This window comes from Tachysurus fulvidraco, chromosome 8 (genome assembly GCF_022655615.1).
Source record: "Tachysurus fulvidraco isolate hzauxx_2018 chromosome 8, HZAU_PFXX_2.0, whole genome shotgun sequence".
Lineage (NCBI taxonomy): Eukaryota > Metazoa > Chordata > Actinopteri > Siluriformes > Bagridae > Tachysurus > Tachysurus fulvidraco.
The window spans coordinates 17034012-17059829 of NC_062525.1; the positions used below are offsets into that span (position 1 = coordinate 17034012).

The 25818-nt window shown below is 36.7% G+C and overlaps 1 protein-coding gene across 4 annotated transcripts; it reads left to right on the top strand.

Annotated features, from left to right (window-relative positions):
• Positions 1-1409: 1409 nt before the first annotated feature.
• gabrz (gamma-aminobutyric acid type A receptor subunit zeta) lies at positions 1410-17264 on the top strand. 4 transcript variants are annotated; one of them, XM_027140364.2, is made up of 11 exons: positions 1410-1724; positions 2261-2371; positions 4809-4879; positions 10572-10672; positions 10963-11030; positions 11804-12021; positions 12298-12380; positions 13955-14092; positions 14180-14332; positions 14547-14740; positions 15802-17264. In XM_027140364.2, the coding sequence occupies exons 3-11, from the start codon at positions 4827-4829 to the stop codon at positions 16132-16134; spliced, it is 1341 nt and encodes a 446-aa protein (XP_026996165.1). In that variant the 5' UTR covers positions 1410-1724; positions 2261-2371; positions 4809-4826; the 3' UTR covers positions 16135-17264. The 4 variants fall into 4 exon arrangements, with proteins under 4 accessions (XP_026996165.1, XP_026996166.1, XP_026996167.1 ...); XM_027140365.2 differs by having other exon boundaries at positions 2325-2371; XM_027140366.2 differs by lacking the exon at positions 2261-2371 and having other exon boundaries at positions 15802-17263.
• Positions 17265-25818: the final 8554 nt, after the last annotated feature.

A 25818-nucleotide genomic window follows, 5' to 3' on the forward strand; every position in this document is an offset into this window, starting at 1 on the left:
TCCTGAATTTAGTTGGATCTCACCATGATGTGTAGCTTTAGATGATCTTTTGGTCTACTTCACTTTGTCAGTCAGGTCTTATTTAAATGATTTCTTGATTGTGAACAGGTGTGGCAGTCATCAAGCCTGGGTGTGGCTAGAGAAATTGAACTCAGGTGTAATAAACCACAGTTAAGTTATGCTTTAACAGGGGGGCAAACACTTTTTCACACAGGGCTAGGTGGGTTTGGATTTTGTTTTCCCTTAAATAATAAAAACCTTCATTTAAAAACTGCATTTTGTGTTTACTTGTGTTATCTTTAATATCTGAAACATTAAAGTGTGACAAACTTGCAAAAAAATAAAAAAAATCAGGAAGGGGCAAACACTTTTTTACACCACTGTATCGTCCAATAAGCAGTAAGACTTCCATTTGCAAACTATAGTTACTTTTCCGTTTTCTCTGAATTGTCATTGTGTTTTTGGATTTGTTATTCTGTTTTGCACTCCCGGCCACCGTAAAAGTGTCTTCAAATGGCAAATGAATAAAATGCTCTTGGTATGAGTAAGGGTTGATATAAAGCTATTTGATGCTGATATCAGCCAGCTGAAAGAACTGTCATGTTGAAATCTTCATACCACCTGTTCAGTGGTCAGTTAGTCATGCAGCCATGTTCCTGCAGTCAGAAGCATGGGCACACAGGTGGTATTGGTCTAGATATAACCTCTCATGCAGACTAATAAATCATAGGCTTTATCTATGTTTTGCAGAATTGTGTAGCAGGTATCTCTGGCATCTTACAGGTCCAGGGCCCTGTTCCGACCCAGAGCTTCAATCTAACAGCATGTTTTATTTATGTCTATATGGGTTTCCTTCAGGTTCCTTTAGATTCACTGATTTCATCCTACTTCCCGAAATGCTGAATTGCCCATAGGCATGGACGTGTGTGTGTGTGTGTGTGTGTGTGTGTGTGTGTGTGTGTGTGTGTGTGTGTGTGTGTGTGTGTGTGTGTGTGTGTGAACTAGCAGACAGTCTCTAACAGAACGTTGGATGAAATCATCATCATTAAATCATTGTCATTTTGACCAAAACAATCCGCCTATATATAGAATTTGATAATCAAACGTAGAAATGTTTTATGACATGAAGAATGTCTCTAAAAATCTTCAATGTTAAGATGAAGATTCACTAAAAAAAAAAAAAGACTTGATATGTTTTTCTGTGCAATAGTTTTGGATGAAGTCCTGGCCCATTTACATTGCAAATGTACGCAGTAATTTAGCACATGATTACGCATTAGAGCGCCACTTGATTCTGTTCTACCTTAACATACTTTTCAGTATGGTAGTATAAACGTGTTACTGTACGCAGATTATTCGGTCTATTCTCACACTACTGGAGCATCCAGTCGTGTTCCACTTGTAATACAATTTACACACACACACACTCTTCGGTAGGTTAGTGTGCGGTCGGGTGTCTGAGCGCGCAAACAGCTGACGCGGATTTCACCATAAACGTTGAAACACACGCGTCTGCAAGCTTCATCTCTTATACTATACGTACTTGAAGTCGTTTAATGTGTTTTGAAAGAAAAAACAAGTGGAATGTTGCGTTAAAGAGAACAACTCGTATATATTTAGATGACAGCAGCAAGTGACGCACTGAGCCTGTACAGAGAAGCGCTCTGTTATTCGCAGCGGCTCTTGTTCAGTTTGGACATGCACACGCGTGAACGACTTTAAACGTAAGTAGGACGCTTATGCATTGCATTTAACAGTGTGTTTTTTTTTTCTTATTACAGGTAGCAGATTGGTCTATAACCCTTTAAATCCTGTTCAAAGTCTTTTTTTAAAAATGAGTCTTACTCATGAAATCCTCTGCCAGTAAACCGGTTGCCAGTAATCTCAAACGCAGTAAAGATTGCATGCATTTGTACTAGTATTGTGATCTGCTTTAGTGCTCGGATCTTATATAACATTTTATGTAACGATGCAAACCCTCACGTGTGATTGCGCGCGTTTTACGCAAACGTTGCACTGGATGTTAAATGTTTTCTTGTCCTCCGGTGACTTCTGGGAGTGTTTAACAGGTGAGGACATGCAGGACACAACAGGTGTAGCGAAGAAAGCCTAAGCTTGAGACTCAGCATTCAGAATGAGAAAGGATGATCTGTATCATACCGAATGTATTTTCACTTTACTGCTTGCAGCTGTGACGTTGATTTCGATGGAAATGTTTTTAATGGCAAACTGCTTTCATGTAACACATATTTTCCCACAGTTACAGCTGAATGAAATAGTTGGATTTAGAATTTTAAATGTAAGTTTTTACATTGCAAACCCAGCTCCTAAAATACAGGCCAGGATCAAGCTAGAGTATCCTTGCCAACTGGTAAGTTATTTTCCAGCTTCCAGATTTATTAATTAAGTACACATACTATTTATTTATTTATTTGTTTGTTTGTTTGTTTGTTTGTTTGTTTGCTATAAACTACAATATAGCAACAGTAGTAGTAAATCAAAAAATACCTGTGCTTACCAGGTGACAAAGCCAGTTTGATTAGCTCGGCTTGCGCTGTGGTCACTGGTAGCTGCTTAGTCTGAGCAGCTACCAGTTATGGGGTCAATTATGTGGTCAAAAATGTGTAAATAATTCTGTGAATCACTGTGAGTGCCATTTGAAACATACTTTAATGTAATTTCATGACATTGGAAGGTTGGAAGACAGAAGTATGAAAACACACAAGCTTCACATTATACACACTATTCTGGTATTGGTAGAAAAACTGCAAATGCTCCTGAAATAATACCAGTGTCATGTGGTATGAGTCAGACCTTGGTTTTTGGCTTCCTTGCTTCAGGGTTACATGAGCAGATACAGCCCTGTATCTTAACCCTATATTTTTATGCTTTATATATATTTTATATATAGTTTTATGTTTTAGACCCATTTGAACATATTTAACACAACCCACGACTAACACGGCTTAATCCAGTTCATTTCTATGAATGGAGTGTAGCTTCTTTTGGGTTTAATCTGAGTTTAATTTGTATGATTTTTATTTTGCAAAGTTACACCAAAGAAACATAATTGGCTCAAAAATCTTTTTCTTTTTAAAGATAAAAAATCTTGTCTTCTTGACAACTAGTTGGGCTGGTGTTTTGTTTTGTTTTTTGTTTTTTAATAGATAAAAACTCTCAGATGTGGTTTCAGTAGCAGTAATAATTTAATAAGTTCTTGGGGGCATAAGTGAGTATATTATGAGGCATATCATAGGCAGTGAGTAACTGCAGAGGTAGGTAGATGTTTTTATATTTTAGGCATTCATGCTGACCTAGATTCTCAGCCTCTGTCTTTCACATCTTTATTATCATGCTCATGAATTAAACAAAGCAACATAGCATGCATAGCACAAGAGCATCATTATTTGATATATATTGATATTGGCAGTTGTCTAGTTTTGGTCATTGACAGTAATAGTGTAGTACAGTACATCTGTAGCACTGTGGTACTACATACAAGGACATGAAGGACTGGTAGTCTTTCTTGAGAATCAAGCTGAACTATTGTCTTTACTGATCCAACGACTGTCACTCTGAAGTCAAACATGCACTGCTTACCTGAAGTCAAACAAATCTGCTTACCTAGGCTCATTTGTATAAATCGGATGTGCCTTGGTAGGACATTTTACATTACCATTTAATGTCTTAGCTTTTTTTTGATCAAGTCCCTGCTGTCTCTGCGCACTCCATGAAAGAAAGCTGGCAGGCAGTAAGAACTCACAGTCTAAAAATAATATTTAAAAAAACCAAAACAAATGAAAAGCTCTGAAGTTAGCTATGAGGTGTGTGTGGGATGGCTTGGCAAGAAGAAAGGTTTAACATTGCTTGGAGGTATCTACCAACAGCAGTGCAGCTACATGGAACGTGCCAGTGTGTGTTTGCACAAATGGGAGGACTGGAATAATAGAACAATAGGAGTAAAAATGGTTTATGTTAACACGAAGTATTAGCTGTAGTAGATGATGTTGTAACAGTGTGTATAATGATTGTGACTCTAGTATCATTTATGACATAGTTTTAGTAACAACACACAATACTTGACTACTGAAAAGTGTACACTTTATTGAGAATAGAATAAGTCCTTTCTGGTATTGAATTTTATTTGTTTAACAATCTGTGTCTTTGTGTGTACATTTGTATAGTTTTGGTTGTGTGTATGTGTGTGTTCGTATTTAAACGTTTTGAGGGCAAAGAATATATTTAGGGTGTAGTTTGCCTGTGTGTATATGTGTGTGTGTGTGTGTGTGTGTGTGTGTGTGTGTGTGTGTGTGTGTGTGTGTGTGTGTGTGTGTGTGTGTGTGTTTGTGTTTGGTTTATAGTTACAGTGTAAAAGACCTGATGGATAATCTACACAAAATTAAATTGAGCACCCACACTTGCCTTAAGATTAAAATAATACAGTTGCGCATGACTTGTGTAAATACAGATTTCAACAATGAACAATCATACATTTTTATATGAGAGTAAAAAAAAATGTTTTGGCAGTAAGGCAACTCGAGTAAGGATCCATTTAAAGTGTTGAGCCATTTAATCAAATAATCATCTGTTATTATGGTAATAAATATCTATCTATGGTAATATATTATCTAATTCCATAGGATGTATTCACAGTAAGGGCATTGATGGGCACTGTAACAACATCTACAGTATAATATAGCCTTAAGTAGCATTGATGAAAAACTGGCCTATTATACTCAATGCCATTAACTAAATGTGTACAGTGTCTTACCATTACACAAAATCAATTATTTTACTCGTTCTTTCAGATCTACACGTCAGCAGCCATGTGTTCATGCAGCCCTCTGGGCTCTGTAATCTTCTTTCTTATCATTAGCAGGTAAGACATTATACTCTCATTGTCTTTGTTTCATTAGAATATATTGCTTCGAACTCGTAATTGTATATGACCACTCTAAAAACAGCCTTTTTTTTTAGCATTTGTTTACCTGATTTGGTGTTTGGGCTGCAGAATTAAACACTATGCATTACTGTGCTGGCAGGAAACTGGAGGCAGATACCCATTTTTATAAGCAACTTCTGGTACAAGCTTACATGGTGATGTACCCTCTAAGTAGACAAGCAGAATACAGTTTCTTAATTGGCAGTAAATGAAAAGACTGGCTACCATAAATACGTATACATGCAGGATTATATGGATTTGACAAAAGGTGTCGCAGCAGTAGGATGGAATTACAGCTAATCTCTGAGGACTTTTTGGGTGAGCTAGAATTTTTGTGCTGCAGTGTGATTGTGTGTGGGTGCAGATGAAAATAACAGCCTTCATGTAGTACCTCATTTCCTCTCTGCCTGTTCAGTGTATTCCTCCCAGTAACTAGAGCACTAACATGTTTATAAGTTTATAGCCCAATATACAGTAGCTGGGATGCATTTATATAGTTTAGCTAGTTAATACGATATGACTTATTACTTACTGGTCAGATACACTTGGAGTATAATTGACAACGGGGTACTTGTCTGATCAAAAGTGTACCTGGCCCTGCTATGGTGGCTAAGGAAGCGCTGGAGTGTTTGCATTCTGTGAATGTCCTCCTTTTTTCTTGAGATCAAAGGGGATGTAGAGCGAGACAGAAGTGTCAGTGCTTCACCTTATGTTCCTGTTCACTCCTGTCTCTCCTGCTCACTCCCTCTGCTCCCATGATCTCATGTGAAATATGTTGCAATTCTTAATAGTGGGAATAGTTTTGTTCGCATTGCTGATTAGAAAATCTTTAATCGTCACACTTATATTCAGGTATTTTAATTTTCATCGAGGTGCTATAGTTGCCAGTTTGGACACAACAAGAAAACTAATTTAGTTCCATGGGTAAAGCTGAGTAACTGAAATAAAGAAATATTATTGAGCATATCATCGTTCAAAGACTGGTCTTTTCATTCAAGCCCTATGACCGTGAGCATATTGGAATCATTCTATTTCAGTGTATTTATTTAAGAAGTCTAAAACTAGCTTATATGATGTGAAAGCCAAAGAAATGTTTCTGTGATTTTCTTTTCAAATCTCAGTAGATTATATAATACATGAAATAATATGTAGTACTTTATTGAAAAAATAATCTTTGAATAGCAGAACAGAAAGATGGCAAATGTCTTTGATTTCTTGGATATCGAGGCTTTAAATGTTTATTCAAAGTATGCCAGCACAGTTTACCTGACAGTTTTTCAGAAGTCACTGAGCGACAGAGAAAGATGCTGTCAAATATCAACAAGAGCAGAGAAAAACATTTCTTTTAAAGACTATTTTTAGAATTTAGAAGCAAACCATTTTAATATTTTCATACAAATGTACTTATTTTACACTTGAGTAGACATGCTTAAATCATTGCTTTAAAAAATATTTTTTTATTACTAACCATGGCAAAAATACAACAAGGGTTAACATTGTAGCTAGTTTCAGATTACTATTACTTTATATTGATAATTTCCTTTTTATAGTATCTCTGCAGTCGGAATATAGCCAAATGCACTATTGGCACTATTCTCTACAGATTTGCTCCTGTAGCCTGACCTAAACTCTTCCTTACTGAGCTCCAAAATAAAAACATATTTATAAAATGTTCCTAAACAACTAAAAAAAAAAAGAGAGAAAATACTGTTGCACTGTATTACTCACACAGACCACACACTCTGGGCAGGGTGGCTTATCTACACGAGGGTCAAAAAACATATTTAATTTGTTCTATATTCATTCATTATTATTAATTAAATTTAGTATATGAATACAGATATAAATATAGATAAAGACATTTGGATCACTATATAGATGAAGATACAGTACAAATAGCACGACTGTTTTATTCTCCTACTGTGCTGGAATAGTTGACTGCCATTTTGAGTCTTTTGTCTCAGCAGGGGTTTTTGCTGAAATGAGGCTGTGCCCTTGAGGTTTGGTGTACATGTTGAACACACACACATAGACACACAAACACACACACACACACACACACACACACACACACACACACACACACACACACACACACACACACACACACACACACACACATGCTTTACAACCCCACATTGACATTAACTGTGGGTGTGAATTTAAGTTACATAATATGCGAAAATTTGAAGTCCAAATGACATCAACCTTATATACTGTAGTGTTTGTTTTTCTTGTGTCTGTCCCTATTTAGATGTAGGTGTTATGTGTACATGAAAAAATTCGGTTGATTTATTGTCTTATGAACTGAAAAATAAAATAAAACCTAACCATATTAGCCTGATAATAATGCAGATGGGATTGGTAAACACAGTAAACTGGAAAGAGACACAAAAATACATTGTCATAAACATTTTTTTAAACAATAACTGCTCTTAATATCATTACATTTACAGCATTTGGCAGACACCCTTATCCAGATCAACGTACAGAATTGCTTAAGTCTCTATCATTGTGGTTTGCGAGAACTGTGAAAACAAGCCTTGCAGCTGCATTTTGGATCATTTACAGAGGACGAATTGCGCTCATAGGTAGACCTGCCAGCAGTGAATTGCAGTAGTCCAGTCTTGAAATGACAAGAGATTGAACAAGTAGCAGCCTGTGTGGACAAAAATGGCCGAATCCTTCTAATGTTGTATAGAAGGAACCGACATGAGCGAGTCACATTAGCAACATGAGAGGAAAAGGACAGTTGATTGTCCATGGTTACCCCAAGGATGCAAGCTGTGGCTGAAGGGGAGATCAGCCACAGCTTGCATCACAACTTCACCAAGAGAGTGATTATACATGGAGAAAAGAAGAGGACCAAATACTGAGCCCTGTGGGACACCAGTGGAGAGACTGTGTGGAGCAGATATCACTCCCCTCCATGTTACCTACAGTAATATGAGGAACCTTCCAGGTAGGAAGCAAACCATTCCCACGTTGATCCGCAAATCCCAAGACTCCCGAGGGTGGACAAGAGAGTCTTGTGGTTGACCGTATAAAACGTTGCTGAAAGGTCGAGGAGGATGAGGACGGATGACAGCTTGGCTGATCTAGCAGCATGTTGTTCCTCAGAGACATCCAAAAGGGCTGTCTCTTTGGAATGAGCTGCTTTAAAGCCAGACTGGTTGGGATCTTGGAGGTTGTTCTGTGACAGACAGTTGATTATAGACAATGCGTTCAAGAATTTTTGAAAGAAACGAGAGAAGTGATACCGATATCCTTTGTGAAACCATAAATGTTTACTGACTTTCTCAGGAACAGCAAAACAAACAATGTTTTAGATCCCTATGGAATTATAATTGTAAATTGTTAAATTATTTGTACAGTGTTGTACAAATTTATTTTAAGGGATTAAACACAAATGAAAAATTTCAGCCTTTTCTCTCTCTCTCTCTCTCTCTCTTTTTTGAATGTTTAACTTTAAAGAAAAAAATTTCTAGAGTCAGAGGCTCGTATTGATCACTTACATTAACAGCAGTTTTCACAGCCTTGTTTTAACAGCAGTGTAATAAGCAAAATAATGGGCATGAGTGAGAACCCAGTACAGTTATGAATGACTCATGGGGTAGAATGTCCAATGCCAGGAAATGAGAAAAAATGAAGAGAGAACAGAGGACAGAATTATCTAGGCATTGCATGGATATGTATCTAGAACTGAAGGGATGCACACATTTCTTCAAAAATACACTCACTATCACTTCATTAAGAACCCCTGTACACCTGCTCATTCAGGGAGTAATCCAATCTGCTAGTCATCAAACACCATATGGGGAAAAGTTTGATCTCTGTGAATTTAACTGTAGCATTATTTGTTGGTGCAACATGTGCTGGTTTGAGCATTCCAGAAACTGCTGATCAGTGGAAAATGACTAATAAGTAGAGAGTAAGAACTTAAATAAGCTTGTTTTAAAACCTTGATGTGGATATGCTGCAACAGCAGAAGACCAAATTCTAAACCAAATCAGAAAAGAATCAGACAAGACTCACCGAAATGACAGGTTTACCTACATTTATACAGGTGATATTTACTGCCTTGTTAGCCATGTTGTTAGGGTGGTACCAGGAAAGTGTATGCTCTATAGCCATATGCTTATTTGATGGTTAAAATACACATGCTAAAGGTACGAACATGTGACAGTTATGGAACCATACTAGCCAGAAGAAAAAATAAGCCTAGGTTTTTCACCTTTATTTCTGAGATTGTTGGAAATGCAATATAAATAGAATTTGTCATCCTTCTGATACATCAAAGGAAAAAATGATGAACTAGTAAACTGATTGAGATTCACATATAATGGCTGTGTAATCAGATTTGACTGTATGTCTAACCAATTACTACATACTTGCCATAACTTCGTAGCTGTAGAGCATTATATGGAAGACAGATTGTTTCTGTTAATGAGCAGAGATGCATAAGAAGGAGGATGAGCAAGGAAGCGGGGAAGGAAGATTTGCTCTGAGGTAGGTAGACATCTATATCTGACATGCACATAGCTGAGCAGAAAGGGAGGGAGAGAGCTGCTTAGAAAGTACTGCAGTCAGTAAGCTTCTGTGATGTTTTCCACATGTGCCTTCATGCTCCTGAGATGGAGTAAGAAGCACACTCTCTCACTCTTCCTGGAGAGGCAAAACTTTTCATTTTAGAATATTTATGAGCGCTGACCATTTTTCAGCTAATCTCTGAATTTTTAATATGCGGCACGATGCTCCGAGAGGTAAAGCTATAACACAAACTTCTTTAAGAGTTCCTTTAGTATCACGTGACCAGATTGTTAAATGGAGCATATTCCCTATGTTAATGATGGCAAAAAATACACAAGATAAACCATTTAAAATGTTCATGTCCCCATTTTATACTTAGGTGTTGAACAACAGATTTATGTACACAACAGAAGAAAACAGATTTATGTACATACAGCCACAAAATTCCCATATTTTCCTCCTCAGCATCTCTTTATGCTGCATTTCAAATATGTAATGCTGTAGTTTGCCAAATGACAACCAAGTTCCTATATTTTGTAGCTAGCAAAAAGTACTGTAAGGTTTAGTATTGGACTTCATCTGAAACTGGAAAAACTAAAGATGTGAGTGATGTGAACATATACAAATATTTACAAGCAGGTAACCTAAATGAGCGGTGAAAATCAAGGCTATTGCCATTATATAATTTTACGGTGCATGTTCTTGTGTATATAACCAGTATGTACTCATCCTCAGAATTGCAGTGTATTCACTCACTAATAATCTAAAGAATTCAGGCTGTCAGTGAATGTTATCAAGTGTATTATGCTGTAATTTCCCTATATTGCACAATAACAGTGTCTCTGTATTAGTTTATAAATCAGATAATGATACACAGCAAAAGATGCTGATAGACAACATCTGCACCCTGACACAGAATATCTGACTTCATTTGGTAGAGGAAATATATGAGAACCTCATATATTATTATCTCATATCTCATATATTATCCTCATTAGTTATAGACACATTTAAATGAACAGGGTATGTACTGTATCGTGTGTCTAACACAGTATGGTGAAAATGTGCATTAATGAGATTTCTCATGTTCTGTTTGTAGTTTCATACAGATTTCACACTCCAGTGCTGAAGAGGTCCTACCTCCCACCATTCAGAATCTGATGAAGGGCTACAACAAGTACCTGAGGCCTTTCTTCGGAAGTAGGAGAGCCAGCAACTTATTTTATACCCATACAATAAGTCAACAACAACAGATATAAATTGTTATGATAAATAATAAATAATGTTTAATCTTCTCTAAATGCTACAGTTTGAATTAAGTGAAAATATAGACAGTGGTATGGTAGGGCTGCACGTACCAAGTAAGATATTCCAGTACAAAAATATGTATTTTGGAGCTCTACTGTATATCAGATGTTTGGTTCAGCCTGCTTTTAATGCTACTGATTCTGCTACTGTGTTTTATGCTGCATTGTGGGTGTCTGCTGCAGGTAGTCCTGTTACTGTTGGCATGAGTTTGGATATTGCCAGCATAGATACTATATCAGAGATCAACATGGTAAGATGCTAACAGTTTGAATTGTTGCAGCTTCTCTGTGCAACTGAATGTATATTAGTGGATGGCTCAGTTTGGTTAATGTATACTGTATAAACCATATTGCCAAAGTTTTATGGAAGCCTGACCATCACACCCATATCTTACACAGTCGGTTGCCACAAAGTTGGAAGCATACAATTGTCTACCATGTCTTTGTATGCAGTAGCATTAAGATTTCTGCTCTCTGGAAAAAATGGGGCAAATCTGATTTAAATCTGATCCAGCATGACAAAGCAAGAATATGCACCGAGACCTGAATTAAAACCCACTGAATACCTTTAGTGTGAATTGAAACACCAGCTGCACCACAAAGCCTCCTCACCTGACATCAGTACTCAATCTCAATGATGCCTTGTGGCTGAATTGGCAAATCCCCACAGTGAATATCTAGTTGCCTTCCCAGATGAGTGGAAATTATTATGCTAGCAAAGATGGACTATCAGTATCACTACAGTACATATGGGTATGATGGTGTTCACAAACTTTGGGCCATATAGTGTATGTCTTAAAGTATGTTTATGCATGTGTGATTTTGATGCATATGATCCATACAATGCATGTTTCTCTCTAAACCATTAAGAAGCTATATAAATATATAATTGTTTTCAAAACCCTCATAAAGTCTATATTACAGGATTGTGTGTGTGTGTGTGTGTGTGTGTGTGTGTGTGTGTGTGTGTGTGTGTGTGTGTGTGTGTGTGTGTGTGTGTGTGTGTGTTTGTTGTCCTGTATAGGACTACACAGCGACTATCTTCTTGCGACAGCGCTGGACAGATGAGCGTCTGCGCTTTGATGGCAATAAGAGCCTGAGTTTGGATGGCAGGCTGGTGGAGCTTCTTTGGGTTCCTGACACATTCATTGTGGATTCCAAAAAATCTTTTCTGCATGACATCACTGTGGAGAACAGACTGATCAGGATATTCCCCAATGGCACTGTGCTTTATGCCCTGAGGTTGTTATCTGTCTCCTCTAGGGTCTCAGGTGGGGAGGGGTATTAGGCTGTCCACCCTAATGCTGTATTAAACATGAAGATTTAGTAGGGCAATAAGGCTGGTTAGAAGTAGGAAGAAGGTGGGAGATAGTTGAGGTGGAAACATTACACTTTGCACCCACAGTATTTGGCATGCAGGATTATGCAAAAAAAAATTTTTTTTAGGGGATTAAGTGTTATGATGCTCATAACCTGCAGTTTTCTCCCTCTATTTGTCTTATATCTTTTTGGCTGCAGAATCACCACCACAGTGGCCTGCAGTATGGACCTGACAAAGTATCCCATGGACAAACAAACATGCACACTTCAGCTAGAAAGCTGTAAGTCTTAAATGTTAAATAGTCAACAATACTCCAACTGGAATCGAAAGTCTTAAGTCATTATATTTGGAAGTAAAACTGTTAATGAATTTAAATGATGCATCATGTTAATTCACCATGAGAGACTTCTTGAATCACTACTTACATTGAGCTTCAATAAAAGCCCAACAAGAAACTTCCAAATGACCATTTTTAATTAGAGAAAATACTTAGCGTTCTTCTAGTTTCACATTCAGATGCTTTATGTGCTATAAGAGGAGTTACTGTTTATTGTTAAATATGAATTAATATGAAATATGTAAATTAATTACCTTTTTAGTCACAAGTTTTAAAGGTTAGTGGCTTGAAAACTTTAGTATACTTTTGTCTTGTGTAATGTACAATGTCTTGTCCAATGTATATGTGACAAATTATATCTATCCTTTGCTTGCTGTAAATGCATAAATCTGCTGACCCACTGACAGCACAAATCTATCACATTCTACTTTTGTAATGCTGGCCTTCAGATGCTTACTGAGTTGTTTGCATCTTGTGGTATGCCATTAATATTTCTGCTCTCAAAGTCTTCAAATGTCATGTTCATGTTGGTTTATCCTTTCTTAACAAAACAGGGGAAATGAAGACCGTCAAACCATAGTCATTCATCTTTGTTTCAAAAATCAATCTAACAGGGCACACCTGCGGTCTGTTGGTCACATGTTCCAATACTTTTGATCTATTGAATAATGAATGGGTTTAAACAAAAGGTTCTACGCTCTCTGTTGTAAATATAAGAAAACAAAAGCTGAAAAAATGATCTATTGTCTCATATGCATCTTTTGATCTCAAACCCACATTTTCAATGTATAGAAAAAAAAAAAACTAATGAATTGGCCTTGTTTCGGAGCAGACTGTATGTCAGGAGGCAAGGTAGAAAACATGGAGCCTCAAAATGCCCCTGTGATGCATCTGAAATTACTATTCATTTTGTTGCTGTAGGCTTTTACTCATTAGGCAAAGTAGACCTGTAGCTGCCTAAGAAGATATTAGTAGTTTGGTGTATGTTCTGCATAGGATAACATTTTGGAAAGCAGCCAGCTCAGCAGAGATGATCAATAAGCAGAACTGTTCTGAAAAGGCTGGCATGGTTACTCTCCACAGACCAATTATGTGTGCATGTTTGCTTATAAATTATGTCTTGGGATTCTGGGTGAGTTTTTAAGGCTAGCTGCAGAGAATGAATTTTATTTATTTATCTAATTTCTTTTTAATTTAGTGCAAAATATTTATGAGCAAAAAAAGGCCATACATTTAATCTGTACCTCTGATATCTTATTTGAGTGCTAGGTGTTCTAGCAGTTATACAGATTGATAAGTACACTTGCTGTGAATCCTTGTTATGGGTGAAATGAAAGTTTATGTAATATTATTGATTTACAAATGTCCCTAAACTATAAAATTCTCATTAAAGTTGATTAAGTGTTCTCATCCTGGTAGATTGCCAATAACATAAAACACTGATGGCAAATAGCTATCTTTCAGCAGTAGGGTTATGATGAGATTTTCTTTTTCTAACTGATATGTCCTTGCAACAGGGGGTTATAATGTGAAGGATGTGGTGTTTTATTGGACACGTGGGAACCAGTCAGTTAGTGGACTTGATACTCTCCAGCTGGCTCAGTACACACTAGAGGACTACTATACCTCAGAGTCTGAAGCTGTGTATGAGACAGGTATTTATCTTTTATCCCACCAAATGCACACAAACCAGCTTACACATTTGCAAAACACACTGTATTGATTACATCACTTCCTTTTAGGCAGGTACCCAAAGCTGATCTTCCACTTCCAGCTGAGGAGAAGCATCCTTTACTTCATTCTGGAGACTTATGTGCCATCTAGTGCCCTAGTGGTTTTGTCCTGGGTCTCCTTCTGGATCAGTCAGGCCTCGGTCCCTGCTCGAATTTGCATAGGTATGCAATTTATTTAATTTACCCAAAAATATGCATTTTATTGCATTCACCTAACTAGCACAATAAAAATATGAACTAATATATTTCCTTACATTTTAGAATAGCATAAATATGCTATATATTAAATATAATATATATTAAAATATATATATAATTTAATATATAATATATATTATCAAAAATATATTTTCTGACAATGTATTTACTAATAAAGGGGTGACCACGGTCCTGACAATGACCACACTGATGATGGGGGCACGCACATCTCTGCCCAATGCTAACTGCTTCATTAAAGCCATTGATGTGTACCTGGGCATCTGCTTCAGCTTCATCTTTGGTGCCCTCATAGAGTACGCTGTGGCCCATTTTTGTACTTTACACCAACCAAATGCTGCTAATGCATATAGGGTAAGACTTTACCATCTTTAGTGTTTTTATATTAGAGTTTATTTTTGTGTTCATTGGATAACTATAAAATGAAAGTCGTTGTATTATTTGTTGTTGTCACCGTTGGTGCAGGCAGTAACCTGGGGGGGGGGGGGAGTTGTGTGAATGGACTGGTGTTAGAAATAATATCAAAAAAAAGGCGTGGTGAGGTCATGTCCAATAAATTCAACTCTTCTCATTTCCCTTTAATACCCCTTTAATTCCCATGTGCATCCTGGCCTATTATTCAGTTGATATTAACAACAAAATTTGGTGAAAGTTATAAGGAAGTACATAAAGAATGAAGTATGAACCCACCAATGGATCCTCGGTATTTTTTATAAGATGGGGTTAATTATATGAGGTACCATAAATGTTTCACCAACTTACATGCAGCCTTATAAAACTTAGCAACTGTCTGATTAACATTTATTATCATAAAATAATGAATTCAATTAAATATCAGCCACCTAATATTAAAGTAAGGGGACAATTTGTGTATATCACCAAAAGTGTCTTAGAGGTAATGGGACTATAATAATAATATTGTTAAGTTTCAGAGTCAGAAAATTAAAACTTTAGTGTTTAGTGTTTTCAACATGAATTGCGGCACAATTTTAGACTAAAGTTGGATTGAAACTATGACTGTGCCAGCAGATTTAGAATTGCACATCCTCTGTTGCAACCACCCACCTACAGCAATGCTGGGGGATTCATTTTGGACCAAAAAAATTAGCAGCTCAATAAAAAAGAAAACAAAATAAGCTTGTGCCTGCATGTAAAAGCAAATTGTTAATTGTTTACTTCACATTGTTCATTTTCGTTTTCTCTTCAACCTCACTATCTTCACTATCATCACAATATGATGATGATGATGAATATTTCACTTACATTTTTATTTTCATCATCATCATCATCATCATCATCATCATCATCATCATCATCATCATCATCATCATCAATGCCATTTCATTATGTTTAAAAAAATTCCCAGCATACTCTACATTATATCTAGATTTTCTTGTCTCTTTGTTGGTTGTCAGTATGGACAGGAGATGCAGGAACGTGAGGATGAGATGAATGGGATTGTCACATCCATTGGCAGCCAGGCTCTACGGGTACGCAAAAGGGAGGAGATCCTCTCCCGTGCTGGCAGCACTAGCAGTCCCACTCGCAGTGACACTAAAGAGGAGCGTTCCTCCCAGGCCCAGAGCTGCTGCACCAAGTCCCTCTCCCTGCTGCGCCGCATTGTGTGCTTTTTAAACTGTTGCCATGTGGAAAACCCACACTACATTGACAACTACTCGCGCCTGACCTTCCCACTTTCCTTCATCTTCATTAATCTGCTCTACTGGACCTACTACCTGTACTTTTAGTGTGTGTGTTTTTAGGAGTGTGAGGAATTCATATCTCTGCAAATTGTCACAGCATTTAAAAGGAGTTTAATGCACTTTTCTCCTCGCATGTTTCTGCAGATACTACGTGACTCATGCATGTAGTACAGTATGTAACTTTTACTACTCATTTTGTCCTACAGAAATATATGTCCTTTTTGTTTTCAGTAGAACTTTATGAGACTACACAATGCAACTAAAAAATGAAAGAGTGAAATAAACATGACTAATTATATAAATTTGAAATATTTGAAAGCAGTATTAATGATGTAATAATTAATAGCAAGACCAAAGATTTACTGTATTTTTAATATCCATGAACTCAAATATTTCAGTGCATGTTATTAGATGTTGCACAGGTAGCATTATATGGATGATTTCAGTTATTGTTACTTGAAAAGTCAATGTTGTTGAGTTTTGTGATTATGAATTGCTGCCTTCAAGAAAAAAAAATTACCAGGGGATTTTATGATTAATAGTTTAAGGAGCTGCATTTTCCCCTCAACTTTACTACTTAAGTAAGCATGAAAATGAATCTATAACATTACTACATTAATGTCTTTCTATGTCAGTGACATGACTATTTAACAATGTCTTGTTCACCCAATTCTACCAACATAATAAGGCAAATTTAAAAAGTGAAATGAAACTTGAAGCAGTTATTATTAATATTATTACATACATATTAGCAGAAATAGCTGCATTATGCTGGGTTTTATTCTGTGTACCTAATGAAAAGTATCCCTCCAACTTGGTTTATGTTCTATAGACAGTTTTACATTGACTTTTGGATAGAAAACTTTTTTATGAACAGCACAGAATATTCAATTGTTTTACAGATATATTGTCTTCCTATTGTACTGAATTTTGAACCACAAAGGCATAATTTATTAGCAACAGATTCGTATTACTACAAAGGTCTTTACAGATGTTTTGCAAGTTTAATATTTCCAGTCATGCATGAATCTTGTGTAGTGGAAAATAAGCCATGTGGTTCCAGTATGTTTTTTTTTTTCTTGCATGGGAGATTATGATGCATCAATTCACACAGCCACTTGTGAGAAAGGGTGCATGGTGTGGCTGTGGGAAGTTTAATAATAAACTAGTTCATAATTGTATTTGCAGTTTCAGTGTTGTTATTTTAAAAACCAATAATAAATCATTGGCCAAACATTTTCAAGTGATTCTCAGTTTATTCAGAAATCTGAGAATGTTTTCATGCTACTCAGAACAAAATGGATGATGGTTAGTTGAAGCAGGCCATTTCTTTTATTTACAGCATTTAGCAGACACTCTTATCCAGAGTGACTTACAGTTTTTTTTTATTTCAGTTTATACACATGAGCAATTGAGGGTTAAGGGCCTTGCTCAGGGCAGTGGCAACTTGGTGGACATGGGATTCAAACCAATGACCTTCTGATCAGTAGTCGAACACCTTAACCCCTGAGCTACCACATCCCTCCATTTCAGCACCAAATCACCAAACCACTGAGCTGTATCGTGAGCATTTTCTTAAGGAAGTGCTATTAGAAATGGAGATTTTTTGGCCAATAAGAATCCGAATTAACTACCGATGTAAATTAGTTAATCTTACTGTAAACAACACATTAATCAATACAAACAGATTGCAGGTGCTCTATTACTGTCAAGATTAAATACAAGAAAATCTAATATAAGAAAATCTATAATCTTGTACTTCAATTGTTGATCTGGCCATTTAAATAACCATTTAAGTATTTTGTACTCTTTAGAACATTCAAGTTGTATTATTATTATTATTATTATTATTATTATTATTATTATTATTATTATTATTATTATTATTATTACTAAAACAAGATTGGAAAAAACAAGATTACTTTACTAAAACTAGATTGGAAAAATTGGTCCTCCTTCATTCTCTTTATCTTGAGCTTCCCATTTCCTTCTTAAACCATCCACTTGTAATCTGATTATACAAACCTCCCTCCGGAACCTGTCATGACCGGCTCACTGGATACTCAACCACATGGAGGAGCTGTTTGATCAGCTTAATGGAGAGTGTTCTTTAAACATGGTTAATATTTTGGAATAAATGCACTATATGTTTTGGTAATTTCTGTAATAGTGTGTTTATAATTATAATTAGTCAGACAAGTAAATGTAAGTAAAGTAAAGTAAATTAATCATTAGCTCTCTGGCCAAGTTTTTAAGGGGTTGAATATAAAGGGGGTCTGAAGGTGTCTGAAACCAAAGTCCTTAAATTAAATGTTAATAATTTTTGTTTTCACATTCTGCTGATAAGTTGTGGTCCTGTCAAAACCATGTTGCACTCAAATGCAGGATAATACAATGTAATGTTTTAAAAGCCTGTGTTTGTAAGATACTCAGACAAAAGTGACATCTACCTGTTTCAGCAACACAAGCTTGTATAATTATTAACCACCAGCCTTATAATTACTTGCATACACCAGACCCTATGAAGAATTCTCCAGTTCCTGCTTGGTGCTGAGTGATGCAAGTGGATCATGAACAACATGTTTTTTTTTTTGTTTGTTTTTTACACCTTAGCAGCCTATTCTGATTTGAGATAAAGACAAAGCTGCTTGTTCCGAGGAGACCATGTGGAAATGATTAGGTTTTAATGCTCATTATATCACATGTGAATAAACATGAATAGTTATGAATAGGGATGAATATGATGAATAGTTTATTATGCAGTCTGTTGAATATATTGCTTTCATGCAGACATATCAAATCAAATCGTTTGGCCAAGTCATACAGTAATAAAAGTCATATGTATGGAATTAAGTCATATCTCTGTATCTATGGATTTCTTTTGAATCTATGGATCTGTTGATTTTTCAAATTTATGTAAGTAGGAAAAATGAATGTTGCAATAATATGTTATATATTGAAAAATACAACATTTAGGATTAGTCATTCAATAAAGCCTATATACAATAGCTTGATAGGCAGCAACTGCTAAATGCCTGAGGATAGAGCTAGTAGCAAGCCTAAACCCAGCAGCTGACATCATGTGTGTGTGTGTGTGTGTGTGTGTGTGTGTGTGTGTGTGTGTGTGTGTGTGTGTGTGTGTGTGTGTGTGTGTGTGTGTGTGTGTGTGTGTGGACTGGTCTGATTCCTGTTCTGCACGTTTGATTTTATTTTTTGACGTTTTCTATTTTAAAAATTAAGCACATAGTAAGATCTCTTTACGTTTTCATTTTTAAAATAATATTAAGAATTAAAAAGCCAGTAAATGTCAGGATCGAAAGTATTGATAGTTCAGTATTGATCTGTCCATCCCTATTAAAGCTGTGTCCCTAATACACACTGAAGATGTTCAGCCCACAATGCTTCTAAAGCCCAGCTCATTTCTTATTCTGTTTTCATTACTGAGAGAGCCGCATGCATTAAACACACTGACCAACATTAGGATGAGAGAGTTATGTACCAGTGAATGTGGATGTTTGCTCTGGGGATATTGGATTATGCACGCATGTGTGTGCTATCTTCTGGCATTAGGACTACACAGAAATTGATAATGTCACTATATCGCTGTGTGTGGCAGTATATATTTAAATTATTACCGATATTGATTATACTTTAAGCGGATGGTTGGAAAAATGAACAGTGTGTACATTTTTCACATGTTTATTCTTTCATAGGATGAAAACATTTCATCACAGAAAGTGCAATTTAACAGAACTATTATATTTTGATTAAATAGATGATGATATGAGTGTTGCCTATTTGAAACCTTCCAATGCTTACATGTAGGTGCAGTCAAGGGTTTTCAAGGGTGTGAATCCTTGTCAGTGTGTTGTGGCACTTCACTGGCTTGCTGGATGCATGCAGAGTATCACACAGAGCTTAATTTTGTTGTTTTATATTTTTAGTTTTCACACCCACAGTGAAGCAACAATCCATCCCCAAGGGTTCTCCATGAATATTCATTTTCTGCATTTCATGAGACTATTTTTAAGCAAAATAATAGTAAATCACTTTCTATATGAGAGTATAGTGATATAGCAACATAACAATGGAACTAGTGTGTAACTGTAATTTTGCAGATTATTCACAATTTATTCTGATCATATTTTAATTATTTTATTACACATATAATTTTTTTATTATACACAGGGTCTGTGGTAGCCTAGTGGTTTAAGGTGTTGGGCTACCAATTGGAAGGTTGTTCGAATCCCACATCCACCAAACTGCCACTGTTGGGCCCCTGACCAAGGCCCTTAACCATCAATTGTATAAAAAAATGAGATAATGTAAGTTGCTTTGGATAAGAGGGCATCTGCCAAATGATGTAAATATAATCACTCACTCACCATTTTATTTTGAACACAAATTGTGTATATGAAGCCTAATCCAGCAACAGCGACTGCTTCTCGACTAGAGGCGATTTTAAAGTTAAGAGTGTGTAAATCAGGGGCGTGCAGTCAGAGGATGCAGGTGAGGCTCATGCCAGCATGAGAATTAAAAAAAAAACAAAGCAAATAATGATAAAATAAATATTAACATGTAACATAATTTTTATGGTCAATCTTGCTGAATTTGCATATTTCCTGTTTAAATACAGGGGAGAGAGGTGTTTAGCCTCGACATGTTTAGCCTCATCTCGGATTGCGCAATCCCTCATAAGCTGGATTGAGTGTGTGTAATTGACCCGTGCATGTTGCTATCTCCTGGTGTGTCACCAATATTATGCTTGTAGACACTTTTATTACAGTATATGCCCTCGGTCTCCATTGTCTGGATAATGTATTTCACGTATGTGTATAATATATTAAGTCTTGCTCGTCTGACTTAAAACTGCACAAAAAAAGCACAAGGTGAGGCAGCCAGTACCTCTGCCTCACTGAAGGGGCGTACGTGAACCCACAGATTTATACTTGTACTGCTGTTGCTCTGCTCCACAGAGATAGCAGGCACTGGTACACTAGCTAAAAAATGTTAAGTGCACTGCAGTTGTCAGTATTTTAAATGTTATTGTTGATATATAAAAAACAGAGAGGAAATAATGTGTGTGTGATGAACACATAGTGTGTCATGGTTTTGCTCATGCACACACACACACACACACACACACACACACACACACACACACACACACACACACACACACACACACACACACACACACACACACACACACACACACACAAAGACACAAAGACAACCAAGGCAAGATGTGTGTAGGTGAGAGTCCTGAATACAAAATGTCCTGTCTTCAAAGAGGCATTCTACTCAGTTCAAGTCATTTCATGCAGTGTTGTGAACATTAATATCTCATGAGTTAAGCCAGTCCTCAGATGATCAGCGGCACTGAAGCACTTCAGATGAGCCTAGATATGAAGTCAGACTACCTAATAGCTTCTTTTACAAGGTGTACAGCTTAGGGTCAACATCATTAGTGCTGTTTTGAAAAGTGCTGTTATGGAAAGTGTGCCTTTTGCCAATGTTGGACCAACTTTAGCAATAATCATACTTTTTATAACAACCCTGCTGCCATAGGCTAAACGTTGGCAAAGGGCACACTTTTCCTAACAGCCCTGCTGCCCCTGGGAGTAATGCTTGAAAACACAGTTTCAGAGCAAATTTAGGCAGTGCTGGTCACTGCCTGATGTTGTGGTTTATTTATTAGGATGGTGCATTGGGTAACAGAAAAGCAGACATGAAGATACATCGACAACTAAAGTAGTTACTGAAAAAGAGTTCAGATTATTTTACCTCTGAAATTATGAAAATATAAAGCAAAAAAGATAGATATTAAATCTGACTATTGAATCTAGTTAACTAAATATAGCTTATGTTAGCTTTCAGCTTTTGCCCACCAATGGATGTCTTCAACTCCTTTTCAGAATTCAACAAAATGTACCCTTGCACTTGGCTTTTTATTACATGCAATTTCATTCATTTTCTACCGCTTATCCAAACTTCTCCGGTAACAGGGAGCCTGTGCTTATCTCAGGTGTCATCGGGTATCAAGGCAGGATACACCCTGGACGGGGTGCCAACCCATCGCAGGGCACACACACTTATTCACTCACGCAATCACACACTATGGACAATTTTCCAGAGATGCCAATCAACCTACCATGCATGTCTTTGGACCGGGGGAGAAAACCCCTGAGGCATGGGGAGAACATGCAAACACCGGCACACACAAGGCGGAGGCAGGAACTGAACCCCGACCCTGGAGGTGTGAGGCGAACGTGCTAACCACTAAGCCACCGTGCCCCCCTACATGCAATTTTAATAATAATAATAATAATAATAATAATAATAATAATAATAATAATAATAATAATAATAATAATAATAATAATAATAATAATAATTTGTGCTTCATACACACCCCCTTTATATCCAACCCATTAAGATCATGGCCAGGGAGCTATTGCTTAATTAGTCATGTTTACTTTAGCTACATTTAAATTCACAGTTTTTGTTCTATTATTTGCTGCTAAAATTGATGCTCTTAATGGATGACAAGGCTGGCCATTGTGCTGTTACTCTATTTCTGGTATACTAATGAGAGCTTTCTGGCTTAAGGTGTATCTCTCACAAACTCGCTAATGTGTGTGAAAGTAATATATCGTCACGCATAATACAATGAATCCGATGATACCCTTCATAATATTATGTAGTGTTGGCTGGTCTTGCAGAGGTAACACACTGAGAAATATTGCCTGCAGAGAATAAAGTGGATCTTGTCCTCAGCTGGTTGCTTGCACTTGAATACAGTCACTTATTTGCTTATTGTGTGCTCTGACATCTACGATAAACCCATCTGAATAGTCACAGCGTGTTTGGCTACATGTCATGTCATTGATTCAGTGTGCATATTTATCAGATCCTTTCAACTGTGTATCTAATGCTGTACTTCCAGCTCTATGAGCCATGCATTTTGTGGGGATGGCATGTGGTTACTATTGTGGCCTGTAAGTGTAAAACACATTAGCAAACCAAAGACACAAGAGCCAACGCCAACATCACAAAACGACAATACAAAAACTAAATAAATAAACAAATTCAGAAACACTACACTATTACATTCAAACAGAAAGTTTAAATCCTTTGCATTTTTGTGATTGATTGCTTATGCTGATTTGTGCCTGTTATAAGATGTCCATATTCCACATTGAATTTTTTGTTATGTCACACTCCACGGTGGTTTATGGCTCATATGAAAGTAGACACTCAGGGCTTCATAAGTATTTCTGTTTTCTGTCTAGCATACTAGGGGCAAAATATTCATATATAAATTCGTTCATTGTTTTTTCAGAGGTAAATTCATCTCAGACTGAAAGCCAACAGTGTCCTGATTAATTCTATATCACACTTGCAGTAATAAAATGATTCATTTGTTTGTGCTGACTGAAAATGTCCAATGAGTCAATTTCCATTTTGCTAGGGGAATGGAATTTATGTGTACTGTTTAAATGGGTTAAGATAAAATACAAGGCCAAAAGAATCTTCCGATGTGTTTATCTATGCCTTTTTTCTTTGCCGCTCTGGATAAGGACATCTGCCAAATGGCATAAATGTAAATGTAATGCATTCTTACAAAAGAACATTTAAATGATCTTCCTAAAAAGCCAGTTTGGCAGATAGAAGCCAGATTAGACTGTGTCTAATCACCATAGGTAAGTGATGTTCAGGCCCTATTCAAATAAGTAATGCATATTTGTTTTTGAATTCTTCTGTTTTCAGTATGTCTATGTAAGCCTAGTTTTCAGGATGGTATTCAGCACCATTCATGCCCTTCATGGTAGAGCCATGTCTCTCTTACTGTTAGCCAAAGAGCCTATTTACAAATCATAACAGCCCCATTACACATTCCCTCCCTTTCCAATTAAATGAAGTGTAAAGAAGCATCAAGATATGATAACTAATGTTCTCTCTTTGTCTCTCTGCATGCATAGAGGTTGAGGCTAATTTAATTAACAACAGCACTGCAGGTTCTCAGCACAGCTTCTGAACTGCAGACGCTCACGCTTGGGCTGTAATGACTGACAAATACTCCTTTCAAAAAACAGACAGAAAATCTATTGGGCCTCTGTGCATGTGTGTGTGTGTTTGTGTGTGTGTGTGTGTGTGTGTGTGTGTGTGTGTGTGTGTGTGGCTTATGCCTGTGGTGTTTGCACCTTATTACCAATCCTGCTAACCTAAAACGGAATAGTTTATTGCACACCTCATTCTTAGGCAAGTGTACACAACTGCAGCAGACGTTAATACAGTATCTACTGATCAATTCAGGATTAGAGATAGGAGGATCTGTGAAGACAAATGTATGGTTACAATGCTTACTAAATTTACATATACAGTTTTTAAGTATCAGGGTAAAGATCTAAGTATACATACCCCTCTCCAGTACTGAATACCTCAATACCCTGAAGTGTGCTGCAACAACAGATGCTGCTCCTTAATTACTCCACCTATCTTTGACATCTTTTAATAGATACAACAAATAGCCCAAATATAAATTCGTACACATAGGATATCTTACAGGTTTATAACAATTAAGATGACTATCTGTCAAGCTCTTCCTCACATGCATTTATAAACTCATTTCTCATACCACACACCCACACACAGTATTGACACATAATTATGTACATGCTTGTAGTACGCAAATTTTTGCCTTCAGTGGTACAGTATTTCAGAATGTAGAGAGGAGAAACACTTTTGGAGCAGCAAATCCTTACAGTAATTTAGTTTCCACAGTTAACCTCAGTGCAAATCAGTAGATTGAATCGGATGCTGCTGCTGGGTGTTAAAACATTGAGAGTGTTTTAAAAGATACTAATGAGCCATGTAATGTTCACCTCTGATGCGCTTTGTCTTCAGCACAGATTTTCCCACCTCACCCTAGTCTTTGCATTAATTTCATTCTCATTACCCAGGTCTTTATAGTATCACTCAGCCATGGTGACATCCATGAATTATTTGAATCATTTATATTTTCATTAGTTGACACAAATTAATTGAAGTCAACTGCTCATGCATTTGAATCTGATTTTGGCTGATGTTTTTATGAGGAACATACTCAAATAAAAGGATGAACGTTAATATCCAGTTTAAGTTCATAATGGCAGTGTTAAAACAGTTATCTGCCCTGCGATGGGTTGGCACTCCGTCCAGGGTGTATCCTGCCTTGATGCCCGATGACGCCTGGGATAGGCACAGGCTCCCCGTGACCCGAGTAGTTCGGATAAAGCGGTAGAAAATGAGTGAGTGAGTGAGTAAAACAGTTATCTGCATGCATTTCTGCATTGCTCATCATTTGTGTTCATTTTATTAGCCCTTGCTACTTTTGTACCTCCATGTGCATTTTCTCCTCCCTCACCATCATTCTCTTCAAACAATTAAATGCATTCAAGCTAGGCATTTAAGCCATGCATTTTACTTTAGTGCAATTAGCTGCCAGTTCAACACCAGGTGTCATTTAGGGATGTATGTCTCATGCTTTGCTTATTTTCACTCAGCAAAGGGAAAAGAAGTACTTTCAGCCTTACCACTGGTAAAATAGAGCACATAAGCTATCTACTGCTGTATAATTATTAAATAAACCGCAATTGTATTTCAATTTTATACAATAAACCTATTGCATACACATCATTAAGGCATAAGTTTCGGAAATGATGAAAGATGAAATCTCGTCCAAAA